The sequence below is a fragment of the Oncorhynchus mykiss genome, chromosome 4, assembly GCF_013265735.2.
Source record: "Oncorhynchus mykiss isolate Arlee chromosome 4, USDA_OmykA_1.1, whole genome shotgun sequence".
NCBI classification, from domain to species: Eukaryota; Metazoa; Chordata; class Actinopteri; order Salmoniformes; family Salmonidae; genus Oncorhynchus; species Oncorhynchus mykiss.
The window spans coordinates 6,555,547-6,569,526 of record NC_048568.1 but is presented as its reverse complement, the minus strand read 5'-3'; the positions used below and the strand labels follow the sequence as shown (position 1 = coordinate 6,569,526).

At 44.0% G+C, this 13,980-nt stretch overlaps 1 protein-coding gene across 2 annotated transcripts in view; it reads right to left on the bottom strand.

The window, feature by feature from the left end:
• Positions 1 to 4,560: 4,560 nt before the first annotated feature.
• LOC110521998 (protein eva-1 homolog A) overlaps positions 4,561 to 13,980 on the bottom strand; it is a 160,330-nt gene continuing 150,910 nt past the window's right edge. For both annotated transcript variants that reach the window (XM_021600038.2, XM_021600039.2), the window contains 2 exons: positions 8,793 to 8,972; positions 4,561 to 7,301 (listed from right to left, as the gene is read on the bottom strand). In XM_021600038.2, coding sequence (XP_021455713.2) covers positions 6,913 to 7,301; positions 8,793 to 8,972 — 569 coding nt within the window. In that variant the 3' untranslated portion in view covers positions 4,561 to 6,912. The remainder of the gene's footprint in view (positions 7,302 to 8,792; positions 8,973 to 13,980) is intronic.

The following is a 13,980-nucleotide window of genomic DNA, read 5'->3' as shown; positions in this document are numbered from 1 at the left end:
TAACAATAACGAGGCTATATACAGGGGGGGTGTCAATGTAAATAGTCCGGGTGGCCATTTGATTAATTGTTCAGCAGTCTTATGACTTGCGGGTAGAAGCTGTTAAGGAGCCTTTTGGACCTAGACTTGGCTCTCCGTTACCGCTTACCGTGTGGTAGTAGAGAGAACAGTCTATGACTTGGGTGACTGGAGTCTTTGACAATTTTTTGGGCCTTCCTCTGACACCGCCAAGCATATAGGCAAGAAGCTTAGCCCCAGTGATGTACTGGGCTGTACACCTTATGGTCGGATGCCGAGCAGTTGTCATACCAGGCAGTGCAACCGGTCAGGATTCTCTCGATGGTGCAGCTGTATAACTTTTTGAGGATCTGGGGACCCATGCCAAATCTTTTCACTCTCCTGGGGGGGAAAGGTGTTCTTGTGCCCTCTTCACAACTGTCTTGGTGTGTTTGGACCATGATAGTTAGTTGGTGATGTGGACACCAAGGAACTTGAAACTCTTGACCCGCTCCACGACATCCCCGTCGATGTTAATGGGGGCCTGTTCAGCCCTTTTTTTCCTGTCGTCCACGATCAGTTCCTTTGTCTTGCTCACATTGAGGAAGAGTTTGTTTTCCTGGCACCACACTGTAGAGTGTGGGGTGCAATTGAGATTGCGTCATTAGTAGATTGCGTCATTAGTGGATCTTTTGGGGTGGTATGCGAATTGGAGTGGGTCTAGGGTTTCCGAGATTATGGTGTTGATGTGAGCCATGACAAGCCTTTCAGAGCACTTCATGGCTACTGACGTGAGTGCTATTGCTCGGTAGCCATTTAGGAAGGTTACAGTCGCTTTCTTGGTCAGAGGGACTATGGTGGTCTGCTTGAAACGTAGGTATTACAGACTCGGTCAGGGAGAGGTTGAAAATGTCATTGAAGAAAGTTGGTCTGCGCATGCTCTGAGTACACGTCCTGGTAATCTGTCTGGCCCCGCGGTCTTGCGCACATCGGCTACAGAGAGTGTGATCACACAGTCATCCTGAACAGCTGGTGCTCTCATGCATGCTTCAGTGTTGCTTGCATCAAAGCGAGCATAAAATGCATTTAGCTTGTCTGGTAGGCTTGTGTCACTGGGCAGCTTGCGGCTGGGTTTACCTTTGTAGTCCGTAGCTCATTGAGTGCGGTCCTAGTGCCAGCATCGGTTTGTGGTTGTAAATAGACTGCTATGAATAATATAGATGAGAACTCTCTCGATAGATAGTGGGGTCTACAAATTATCATGAGGTATTCTACCTCAGGCGAGCATTACTTTGAGACTTCTTTAATATTAGACATCGCGCACTAGCTGTTATTGACAAATAGACACCCTGCCCCTAGTCTTACCAGACGTTGCTGCTCTGTCCTACCGATGCACAGAAAACCAAGCTACCTCTACATTATCCGTGTTGTCCTTCAGCCACGACTCAGTGAAACAAAAGATATTACAGTTTTAATGTCCCATTGGTAGGATAGTCTTGATCGGAGATAATCCAGTTCATTTTCCAGTGATTGCACATTGGCCAATAGGACGGATGGTAGTGGCAGTTTGCCCACTCTCCGACGAATTCTCACAAGGCAGTTTGAGGTGAGTAATCTCTGTTCTGATGCACAGAAGCTCTTTTCGGTCATAATAGATGGTAGCAGCAACATTATTTGCAAAATAAGTTACAACCAATGCAAAGAAACAAACAACATAGCACAGTTGGTTAGGAGCCCGTAAAACAGCACCCCTCCACTCCGGTTCACACAGGGAGATGGATATAATAGGAGCAGCGGTGACTTATATGTCCTGGGTTTCTCTGGTGTAGGCGGGTTACTGTAAATGCACTTTGTGACAATTGCTGATATATTAAAAAAATGCTTGATTGATTGATTGATTGTATATTAAGTAAAAGTGATGACCCATCATGTAGGAAGTAGCTGTGCCAACACTGGCAAGTGGCTGGGATGTCCTCCACAGTCCACCATCCTTTCCACCACTTCCACTCTCGCTGTTTGCGGTCTGCACCCCAGCTCCCTCTTACCACAGAGGGACCATACCTTAACCACACAACATGGTCAATACACCGTCAAATCGAACACAACTGACACTACACAAGCTCTCTCAAAAAAGTTTATTAGTAGACTAAAACAACTGACACACATACACACAAAAAGGAGAGGAAGGTCATGTTTTCCGGGATGTTCTTCCTCAGAGGGAGCAGAGGTAGAGTAGCAGGTTAGAGCCCGCACACACTTACCCTTTCAGAGAGGACAGAGGGTACGTCAAGGTCTGCCTCCCCACCTCCTACACGCACACACACGTCTCCTTACTTCTTTCTCCCATATCTTACCAGTAATGGCTGTACCACAGGGAGTGTTGTCGATAGCGCAATGGCTGTGTTCATGCAGTATAACAGACTGCCATTCTCTGTGACACGGAGGCTCTCCGCACTGCCACAGCTGACTCTCTCTCTATTCACATCGTGCTAGATCTATCCACTGCCTTCCACACTGTGAACCATCAGATCCTGCTTTCCACCCTCTCAGGGCTGGCGTCTCAGACTCTGCACTCTCTTGGATTGCATTCTGCCTGGCAGGCCATTCCTACCAGGTGACGTGGAGAGGATCTGTTGTTGCACCACATATTATCACTTCTGGTGTCCTCCAGGGCTCAGTTCTAGGCCCTCTCCTCTTCACTCTATACACCAAGTCACTCGGCTCCACCATGGCCGCACATGGTCGCGCCTATCACTGCTATGCGGATGAAACTCAACTACTTTTCTCCTCCCCCCTTCTGACACCCAGGTGGCAACACAAATTCTACATGCCTGGCCGATATCTCAACTTGGATGTCGGCCCACCACCTCAAGCTCAACAAGACGGAGCTGCTCTTCCTCCCGGTGAAGGCCTGCCCGCTCAAAGACCTCCCCATTACGGTCGACAACTCCACGGTGTCCCCTTCCCAGAGTACAAAGAACCTTGATGTGACCCTGGACAACACCCTATTGTTCTCTGCAAACATCAAAGCAGTGACTCGCGCCTGCAGGTTCATGCTCTACAACATCCGTAGAGTAGTTGGACTACTGCAACTCGCTGTTGGCTGGGCTCCCCACTTGTGCCATCAAACCCTTGCAACTTATCCAGAACGCTGCAGCCCGCCTGGTTTTCAACCTTTCCAGGTTCTCTGATGTCACCCGACACTCCACTGGCTTCCAGTCGAAGCTCGTATTCACTACAAGTCCATGGTGCTTACCTACGGAACAGCAAAAGGAACTGCCCCTCACTACCTTCAGGCTCAAACCCTATACCCCAACCCGAGCATGCCGTTATGTCACCTCAGGTCTCCTGGCCCTCCCATCCTATGGAATGGCGGCTACCCCGGTCCAAGCACTTCTCTATCCTGGTTGAACCAGCTTCTTCCTGAAGCTAGGAAATCTTCCAAAATTATCTGAAACCCTACCTCTTCAAACAGTCTCTTAAATAATCCTCCTCCTCACCTCGACCCCACCCCAAAAATATATCAAATAAAAATGAACCAGCACTTGCAAGGTTCCATTTCTTAGCTCTGGTCCAAGGAATAGTGCACATTCCTCCTCTAATAGTGGAGGAATGCGCCACATGCCCTGGACCAGAGCTAGTCGGTTTCTATGAATTGAGGAGAAGCAGGAATTCACAGGAAAATCAAATCCCTGTTGTAGTTTAAAGTTCATGTTTTTGACTTTGACCTCAATGGAATGGCTAGTTTATGAGGTGACTTGGAGGAGTCCAATATGCTTGGCATGTTGAACTTAACAGCAGATGTATACAGCTTAATGGTTTTACACTGTCATTTGTAGACATTTTCTAGTGTATCAAGTTGCAGTAAGTCATGTTAATCATTCAAACAGGCTTCTACAAAATTTCAATCATATGTAACAAGACGAGAAAATAGCTTATTATGCTATCTATCTATTTGTCATTTCACACAGGGTTTAATTTGCAATACAAAGAATGCCACTGCACAATCCACATTCCAAGGGCATCAGAGCTCGATGTAGTCTTTCTGTTGCAATCGAACAAGTGTAGGCCACAGCGTGATAGATATCGACACGTTACATTTATATTGCAGGTTTATTTTCCATGATCGGCTCAACTACTTGGCCCGTAACATCCCGAAAGGTGTTTCCTGGCAAAAATGGCAAGCCACCAGTGGCAATGTCCAGTGTGTACCGACATTGCTTCTAATATTGTAATAGTGTTTATTGTCCATTGGAAATAATGGACAGTTACTGAACAGAAAGTATAAGCATTGGCCAGCAGGATATTCACCTTTTATTTAATCAAACTCCCATGGAAATCTGGTTTAAATATGGTGATGTGACTAAGGAAACAGTAATAGTTTCAGTTGCTATGGGAAATATAAACAAAACTAACATCACCAAAATAAAATGCGCGAAAGTCGCACGTTTCGCCACCAGATGGCGCACAATCTTCATGATACACCGAACAGTGGTGATGTGGATAAAATATTTGTGTGAATTCATAAAACTAGGTAAAAATAAAACAAGATGAGTCAAGACCTTATTTTCAACACAGTTTATTCCAAGCACAGGAGTCATATTTTGGTCTCACTTACCAGCTATTGTGTTGGCATATTTTATGTCCCATTCAAACTGAAACACAAGCTTTTTCAATAAAAAAAAACATAATGGATTGCAGTTGGAGTAAAGATTCTTCACTGCCTTCTCATTTCACCTCTCATGCAAGAAAATCCCAAACTTCTTCTGGTAAACCATGATTCCTACGGTTCACCCAGTGCAACTGAACTGTATTGATAATAGCTTATATTATTAACAACATGATCATTACAATAATACCTGACAGATAGCCCAACAGTGTCACGTGAGGGTTAACCCTAGTAGTGATGACCACAGTAATATTTAGGAAGCTCTTTCACTGGTAGGCAAATTAACAGGATTTTGTTCTGTAGCCATTTCCTTGCCTGTGGTCCTAGATCTTTTTGTGCTGTCTTGACAAGTCCTATGGCCACTGGCATGACAAAACTGATCTAGGGCCAGCCTCGCCAATTTCATGTGGACAACACACACACAAGGCTGTTTGACAAAGTGAGAAAAAGATTATTGCAATTCATTGATGGATTGTAATATAACAGCTTGACTGGGTTACCTTCTCCACCAATAGACATCCTTGTTGCCAGGTAGGCCACTGCACTGTGCATATTAAAACATATAAAAAATAAGCTTATTAAATCACTTGACCTCTTCGAGGTGTTTTACATGGTGTTTTTTTATTTTATAAATGGGAAAGGGGGATACCTAGTCAGTTGCACAAGTGATTGCATTCAACTGAAATGTCTTCCGCATTTAACCCAACCCCTCTGAATCAGAGGGGTGCGGGGGGGGCTGCCATAATCAACATCCACGTCTTCGGCGCCTGGGGAACAGTGGGTTAACTTCCTTGCTCAGGGGCAGAACGACATATTTTTACCTTGTCAGCTCGGGGATCCTAAAAAGCAACCTTTCGGTTACTGGCCCAATGCTCAAATGCTGACACATCTGGAGTATTGTATAGTATTGACTGTATTCATGAAGTGACTCAAGAGTAAGAGTGCTGATCTAGGATCAGTTTAGCCTTTTATATCATAATGAATCAGATTACATAGGGGACCTGATCCTAGATCAGCACTCCTACAATGAGAAGCTTAATGAATTCGGGCCCCAATCCTCTTCTTAAGAAACAAATAGAAACTACCATACACAGAAACGCTAGGAGCTACACCCAAAACTGCATCCTATTCCCTATGTTGTGCACTAATTTTAGCCAGTGATTTGCCAGACCCTTAAAAGGTTCCAGCCAAAAGTAGAGCACTATAAAGGAAATAGGGTGCCATTTTGGACTCCCCTAGGATTGCATCCCTGAGGTGCCAGACAAGTTTTGATAACCGCAGTATAAAAATATCTCATAATAATAACCGTAAAGACAAAAATACACAACAATACAACTATTAAATATTATATAAAATAGATTTCATAAAATGTTTGAGAAGAATAAAAAAAGACACATTTTGGGTTCAAAGTTCAAAAGACAGCGTTGGTTGACCATGGTCATTTTCCTCTTAAAGATTGTGACGTTGTTGGTCCACTGTCCCACTGTAAGTGTCACGCTGTAAGTTTCACTTTGAGTGTCACGATGTCCTTTCAACTGTAAGTGTTACGCCTCTCCTAAAGCCATTCGACCATTTCAATACTGGAGGGTGAGTGAGCATAAAGCAAGCTGCACGCTTTCAGATTTGCCCAATTCTCAATATCCACTAGGCAACACTGGAGTAACATTGGCAACTGTCCTTAAGTCACCTTTGACCTTTCAGGCTTCATAGTCTCAGTATCTCAAGATCCTCCACTTCAGGAGGGTGCGATGAGGTAAAATGTGAGGCAGTGCAGTTAGCTGACCTTTCACCTTCATCCTCCACCAATGAGAGGCAGGCTCCGGGTCAAGCTTACCATGCTGAGAAGTAGGAGCTTATTCTCACTGCATTAACAGAGTTTTTTTTTTTTTGCTTTACAGTGCCCACACGGACACAGACTGACAGACAGAGGGGGATATTTATCCTTCCTGGTCTGCAAGCGTCACTGTGTTCCATCGTGCGGTTCCAAACCCCCACAGTCCAAAGTGGTCCTGTTATCATGCACACCTCCGAAAACCAGGTCCGGTGGTGGGGTCCCTCCCCCCCCATCCCCAAACCCTAGTGTGTTTTTGTGGTCCTACACATCCCATCTCAAGTACTGCACTCCAACCTTCACAGCCCCCTTTCTAGATCTAGTAGCGGTTCATTTACGGTCCTCAATAATAGCAGTTGAGGCTCGGCGTCCCGGGTTCATCTAGATCTAGTAGTGGTTCATTTACGTTCTTGCCTCAATAATAGCGGTTGAGGCTACGCGTCCCGGGTATGTCGGGTTGACCGTTCATCCAGATCTCTCGTATGATCCTCTCCCTCTCCTCCAGCCGCTGTGCCCGTTCCAGCTCCTCCGCAGACGTGAACACGTTCATGTTGAGCGTGCGCTCGAAGCGGCGGTGGCGGCGCGCGGATAGATCCGACGTGGTTTCCCAGTCCGAGTCTGAGTCGCTGGAGTCCGATGAGGAGTCGGTGGGCCGCAGGCGGTTCTTGGTGGTGGTACCGGGGCGGCGGCGGCGAGGCTGGCAGTCGGTGCGGCACGAGATCTGGACCACCAGAGCAAACAGGGTGAGGAGAAGGCCGAGGCACACGCCGCACACAAAGTAGAGCGCCGCGCGCTCTGGGTGGTCTGTAGGGAGAGAGAGAGTCAAATACTGTCATATGTAGAACCAAATGTAGTTCATACACTTCAACATCTTGCCTTTGAAAGCAAAAACTAATTTAACTCCGACTTGCTCTGCCTGCTCTGCTGGATTTACTCATTCTGGCCTTACACAACTGCTCATTAAATCATTTTGAACACAGAGAGGCACAGTTTGAAATGAAAGAATCTGTACTTCTGCTCCCATGACCACAGAGATTGGGACAAAAAATAGCGATTAAATCTTTGTCCATACGAGTGGGAGGTAAAGGAACAGGAAATACTGTGTTCTCTCTGTTTTAGCAGCTGGCTGGAGCAGGTGACTTACGGGAACAGGCGTAATATGTGTGTGTGACAGTGTTCGTGTGTGTGTGAGTGAGTATGAGGGGGATTTTACAGGGGAAGCTATCTCTACATCTGCATTCCTCCAGTCCATATTTAGTAGCTCCTCTCAGTCACAGTGGAGAGGGAACCTCAATGGAGATTAGTGTCTGTACCACCCACATACAACCTAACAGAAACGATACACTGAAATGTCAATGTAAACCCACTACAGGGCCCTAGCGTCAACAATTGTTGATTGTAGCCCTTTCCTGTAGTCAAATGACTAGTGCCCTCATGGGTAGAATGTTATTCATACTTTTCATAATTAATAAACATTATTTCAAAATACATGCTGAAAATCTGGTATTTCTATGTCAAACGGTTTTGATATGTTTAAGTCCTCTGTGATGTATATAAAGTGTAACATTGGAATGCAAACTCAAAATGGAATACATTTAAACTCTATATCTGACCTGCTACCGGTGTCTTCTTTTAATAACCATGTGTGTGAGGTGTATACTTTGGTTTCAAAGTCAATTTGCTTAAGACTACCATGAACCACTTTGTGTGACCTGATTTAGCCCACTGCAGTAAAAGGTTCCTCAGAGCCCAACCTTAACCCCTTCTCTACCTCACTGTCATCTAAGAGATTGTGTGAATGTTTCTGTACATGCAAAGTTGTTATAATGTGTGAATGTCGCTGTACAGTACATGCAAAGTTGCTGTAATGTAGTGTAAACTTAGCTTGACATGCAAAGTTGCTGTAATGTAGTGTAAACTTAGCTTGACATGCAAAGTTGCTGTAATGTAGTGTAAACTTAGCTTGGCATGCAAAGTTGCTGTAATGTTGTGCGAACCTGTACCTGCTCTGACGCTATAGGATGCGTGAATGTTTAACCTACTATAAAGGTGTACGTTGTGTGAACGTTGATCTTGCTTTGTTGGTGTAACGTTGTGTGAACGTTGCTGCACTTGCTAAGTTGGTGTAATGTTGTGTGAATGTTTTTGTACCTGCTTTATTGTTGTAGGTTGTGTGAGCATTGTACTAAGCTATGTTGCTGTAACGTTGTTTGAACGTTGAACCTGCTATGAAGGTATAAGGTGCGTGAACGCTGTGCTTGCGATGTTGCCGTAACATTGTGAACTTTGCTGTACCTGCTATATAGTTGAAGGCTGCCAGTGAGCTACTGATAAGGGACATGTCGGTGCTGACAGTTGTAGCATTGATCACAGGGTTCATGTCCGGCGGCCGGGGGGCTTTGTCCTCCACTCCTCCCTCATTTGTCTTCACCTCCCTAGAGTAGGAACCAAACTCCCTGCCTCGCTTCTTCTTTCCTGGGGGGGATAGTAAACAGGACATTGACAATGATGATGTATATATACCATGGATTGCTGATGCTATATTTTGGCCAATGAGAGGCAAGAAATCCACCAGTCGGCCATATTAAGGTCACATTAACTGGAAAGGTGCAGTGAAATGTGTTGTTTTACAGGGTCAGCCATAGTAGTATGATAGGTGTTGTTTTACTGGGTCAGCCATAGTAGTATGATAGGTGCAGTGTAATGTGTTGTTGTACAGGGTCAGCCATAGTAGTATGATAGGTGTTGTTGTACAGGATCAGTCATAGTAAAATGATAGGTGTTGTTTTACAGGGTCAGCCATAGTAGTATGATAGGTGCAGTGTAATGTGTTGTTTTACAGGGTCAGTCATAGTAGTATGATAGGTGTTGTTGTACAAGGTCAGTCATAGTAGTATGATAGGTGTTGTTTTACAGGGTCGCTCATAGTAGTATGATGGGTGTTGTTTTACAGGGTCAGTCCTAGTAGTATGATAGGTGCAGTGAAATGTGTTGTTTTACAGGGTCAGTCATAGTGGTATGATAGGTGCAGTGTAATGTGTTGTTTTACAGGGTCAGTCATAGTAGTATGATAGGTGTTGTTTTACAGGGTCAGCCATAGTAGTATGATAGGTGCAGTGAAATGTGTTGTTTTACAGCACATATGTCAGAGTCAAGGCCCGCGGGCCACATCCGGCCCGCAAGAAGGTTTTTTACGGCCCCTGGGATGATCTTGATTTATTATTAGAACCGGCCCGCAGCAAGCCGGCAGCCCGCAGATCTTTTACACGCACCAATACTACATTTCCCACAATGCAAAGGTGACGCACCGAGCAGTAGGCTGCTTCATTTCAATATTTATTGGCACAGCAGTCGTCAGCATCACAGTAAAATTAACTTTCAGATACCCATCAAAAATGGCAAAACGGAAGGTGGATACTGAGAACCGGGGGTTTCAAACAAGGTGGGAGTCGGAGTATATGTTCACGAAGGTAGCTGGAAAACCTGTGTGTCTTCTGTGTGGAGAAAGTGTGGCGGTACTGAAAGAGTATAATCTGAGACGACATTATGAAACGAAACACGCGGACAAAAACAAGAATATGGACATGGAACAAAGGCTACAAAAGGCAGAGGAATTAAAACGAGGCCTCAAATCTCGACAGGCTCTGTTCAAAAAAGCCAAATCACAAGGCCAGGCTGCTGTCAAGGCCAGTTTTATTTTGGCAGAAGAGATCGCTAAATCAGCCCGGCCATTTACGGAGGGGGATTTCATCAAAAACTGCATGATTAAAGTTTGTGACGAAGTTTGCCCAGAAAAAAGGCAACTCTTTTTAAATGTGAGTCTGAGCAGAAACACCATTGCCGAGAGAGTAGACCAGTTGTCCATCAATCTAAAAGAGCAGCTTGTGAAAAAGGGAAAAGATTTTATTGCATATTCCTTGGCTGTGGATGAGAGCACCGACATTTCTGACATTGCCCAGTTGTCAATTTTCATCCGCGGAGTGGACTCCAGCCTAAGCGTGACAGAGGAGTTTTTGGCTTTACGTCCTATGCATGGCACAACTACGGGGCATGATTTGTATGAAGAGGTGTCAAGATGTGTAAATGAGATGGAGCTGCCTTGGGAAAAACTCGTGGGTTTGACAACCGACGGAGCACCTGCGATGTGTGGACACAGGAGCGGACTGGTGGCGAAGATACGGGAAAAGATGCAAGAGGAAAACGCGACAGGTGAGCTGACAGCTTATCATTGTATCATACACCAGGAAGCGTTGTGCGGTAAAGCCTTGAAAATGGAGCATGTAATGAGCATCATCACGCGCACAGTTAACTTTATCAGAGCCAAAGGTTTGAATCACCGCCAGTTCAAGGCATTTCTGACGGAGTTAGAAACGGAGCATGGTGATTTGCCTTATCACACAGAGGTGCGATGGCTAAGCCAGGGAAAGGTGCTTCAAAGATGTTTCGAGCTTCGTGAGGAGATTTGTCTATTCTTGGACAGCAAAGGGAAAGACACAACACAACTCCGAGACGAAATGTTTCTGTGTGAAATGGCTTTTCTGTGTGACATTACGAGTCATCTGAATGCAATAAACTTGCAGCTGCAGGGTCGGGATCGTGTCATCTCTGATATGTACAGTACAGTGAAGGCATTTAAAACCAAACTGACTCTGTGGGAGACGCAGATGCGGAAAGAAAATTTGAGCCACTTTCCCAGCTGCCAGACCATGAAAGAGAAGCTCTCTACCAGTGCGTTCCCGAGCACACAGTTGGCTGATAAAATAGGTATGCTTACCACTGACTTTCGACGCCGATTTGCTGACTTTGAAGCACAAAAAAGCAGGTTGGAACTGCTCGGTAACCCATTTGCTGTTGACGTGGAAAGCTCACCACCAAACCTCCAAATGGAGTTGATTGACCTCCAATGCAATGATGCACTGAGGGAAAAATATGCGGCAGTGGGTGCTGCGGAGTTTGCCCGTTTCCTCCCCGGCACAATGCCCCAGCTGCGCATCCAGGCTGCTCAAACGTTGTCTATGTTTGGCAGCACATACCTGTGTGAACAACTGTTTTCTTTGATGAACCTGAACAAAACATCACACAGAAGTCGACTTACTGCTGAACACCTCCACTCAATTCTGAGGATTTCTTCAGCTCAGAGCCTTACCCCGAACATTGATGAACTTGTGGAAAAGATGGGACACCACCAAGTATCACCCTCAACCTCAAACAAGTGAACATTACTGTGCAATCACATATTTAGAGTTTTTACTCAGTTCAAGTTTAAAAGTTAAAATTTAATATTTGTTTTCACTGCATGTTACTTCTCCTTAAACAAAGTGTTGTTTTTGATTAATAGATTTTTGCACTTTATTTTTTTGTATTTCAATCCAATTATATTTTAAAAATATTTCAGTTGAGTGGATGATAGAAAATTGCTATTATTGTTTTTTCTTTGAAGTAAATTTAGCCCACTTTTGCTAAAATAGAAAATATAGTCTACTGATGGTGCCTTGAATACCGGTTTCTTTCATTTAATGTTCATGTTATGGGGATATTTATATAAAGGAAATTTGTCTTTTGTGTCTGTTGAAAATTAAAGATTACTGACAGAGCCATAAGAAAATATTGCTTTATTTATCTGATCATATTGTAATATATTTGTTAGGTTTTCAGTAGGTTCAATAGACTATATGCGTCATTTAAAAATTTTTCAATGAACATTCGAACAGTCCGGCCCTCGTCTTGTAGCTGATTTTTTTATTTGGCCCTCCGTCCATTTGACTTTGACACCCCTGTTTTACAGGGTCAGTCATAGTAGTATGATAGGTGTTGTTTTACAGGGTCAGCCATAGTAGTATGATAGGTGCAATGCAATGTGTTGTTTCACAGGGTCAGCCATAGTAGTATGATAGGTGTTGTTTTACAGGGTCAGCCATAGTAGTATGATAGGTGCAGTAAAATCTGTTGTAGCACAGGGTCAGTCATAGTAGTATGATAGGTGCATTAAAATCTGTTGTAGTACAGGGTCAGTCATAGTAGTATGATAGGTGCAGTGTAATGTGTTGTTTTACAGGGTCAGTCATAGTAGTATGATAGGTGCAGTAAAATCTGTTGTAGTACAGGGTCAGTCATAGTAGTATGATAGGTGCAGTGTAATGTGTTGTTTTACAGGGTCAGTCATAGTAGTATGATGGGTGCAGTGTAATGTGTTGTTTTACAGGGTCAGCCATAGTAGTATGATAGGTGTTGTTTTACAGGGTCAGCCATAGTAGTATGATAGGTGCAGTAAAATCTGTTGTAGTACAGGGTCAGTCATAGTAGTATGATAGGTGCAGTAAAATCTGTTGTAGTACAGGGTCAGTCATAGTAGTATGATAGGTGCAGTGTAATGTGTTGTTTTACAGGGTCAGTCATAGTAGTATGATAGGTGCAGTAAAATCTGTTGTAGTACAGGGTCAGTCATAGTAGTATGATAGGTGCAGTGTAATGTGTTGTTTTACAGGGTCAGTCATAGTAGTATGATGGGTGCAGTGTAATGTGTTGTTTTACAGGGTCAGCCATAGTAGTATGATAGGTGCAGTGAAATGTGTTGTTTTACAGGGTCAGCCATAGTAGTATGATAGGTGTTGTTTTACAGGGTCAGTCATAGTAGTATGATAGGTGCAGTGTCATGTGTTGTTTTACAGGGTCAGCCATAGTAGTATGATAGGTGCAGTGTCATGTGTTGTTTTACAGGGTCAGCCATAGTAGTATGATAGGTGCAGTGTAATGTGTTGTTTTACAGGGTCAGCCATAGTAGTATGATAGGTGCAGTGAAATGTGTTGTTTTACAGGGTCAGCCATAGTAGTATGATAGGTGCAGTGTAATGTGTTGTTTTACAGGGTCAGCCATAATAATATGATCAGTGTTGTTTTACAGGGTCAGCCATAGTAGTATGATAGGTGCAGTGTCATGTGTTGTTTTACAGGGTCAGCCATAGTAGTATGATAGGTGCAGTGTAATGTGTTGTTTTACAGGGTCAGCCATAGTAGTATGATGGGTACAGTGTAATGTGTTGTTCTACAGGGTCAGCCATAATAATATGATAGGTGTTGTTTTACAGGGTCAGCCATAGTAGTATGATGGGTACAGTGTAATGTGTTGTTCTACAGGGTCAGCCATAATAATATGATAGGTGTTGTTTTACAGGGTCAGCCATAGTAGTATGATAGGTGCAGTGTAATGTGTTGTTTTACAGGGTCAATCACATTAGTATGATAGGTGCAGTGAAATGTGTTGTTTTACAGGGTCAGCCATAGTAGTATGATAGGTGTTGTTGTACAGGGTCAGCCATTGTAGTCTGATAGGTGTTGTTTTACAGGGTCAGCCATAGTAGTATGATAGGTGTTGTTTTACAGGGTCAGCCATAGTAGTATGATAGGTGCAGTGTAATGTGTTGTTTTACAGGGTCAGTCATAGTAGTATGATAGGTGCAGTGTCATGTGTTGTTTTACAGGGTCA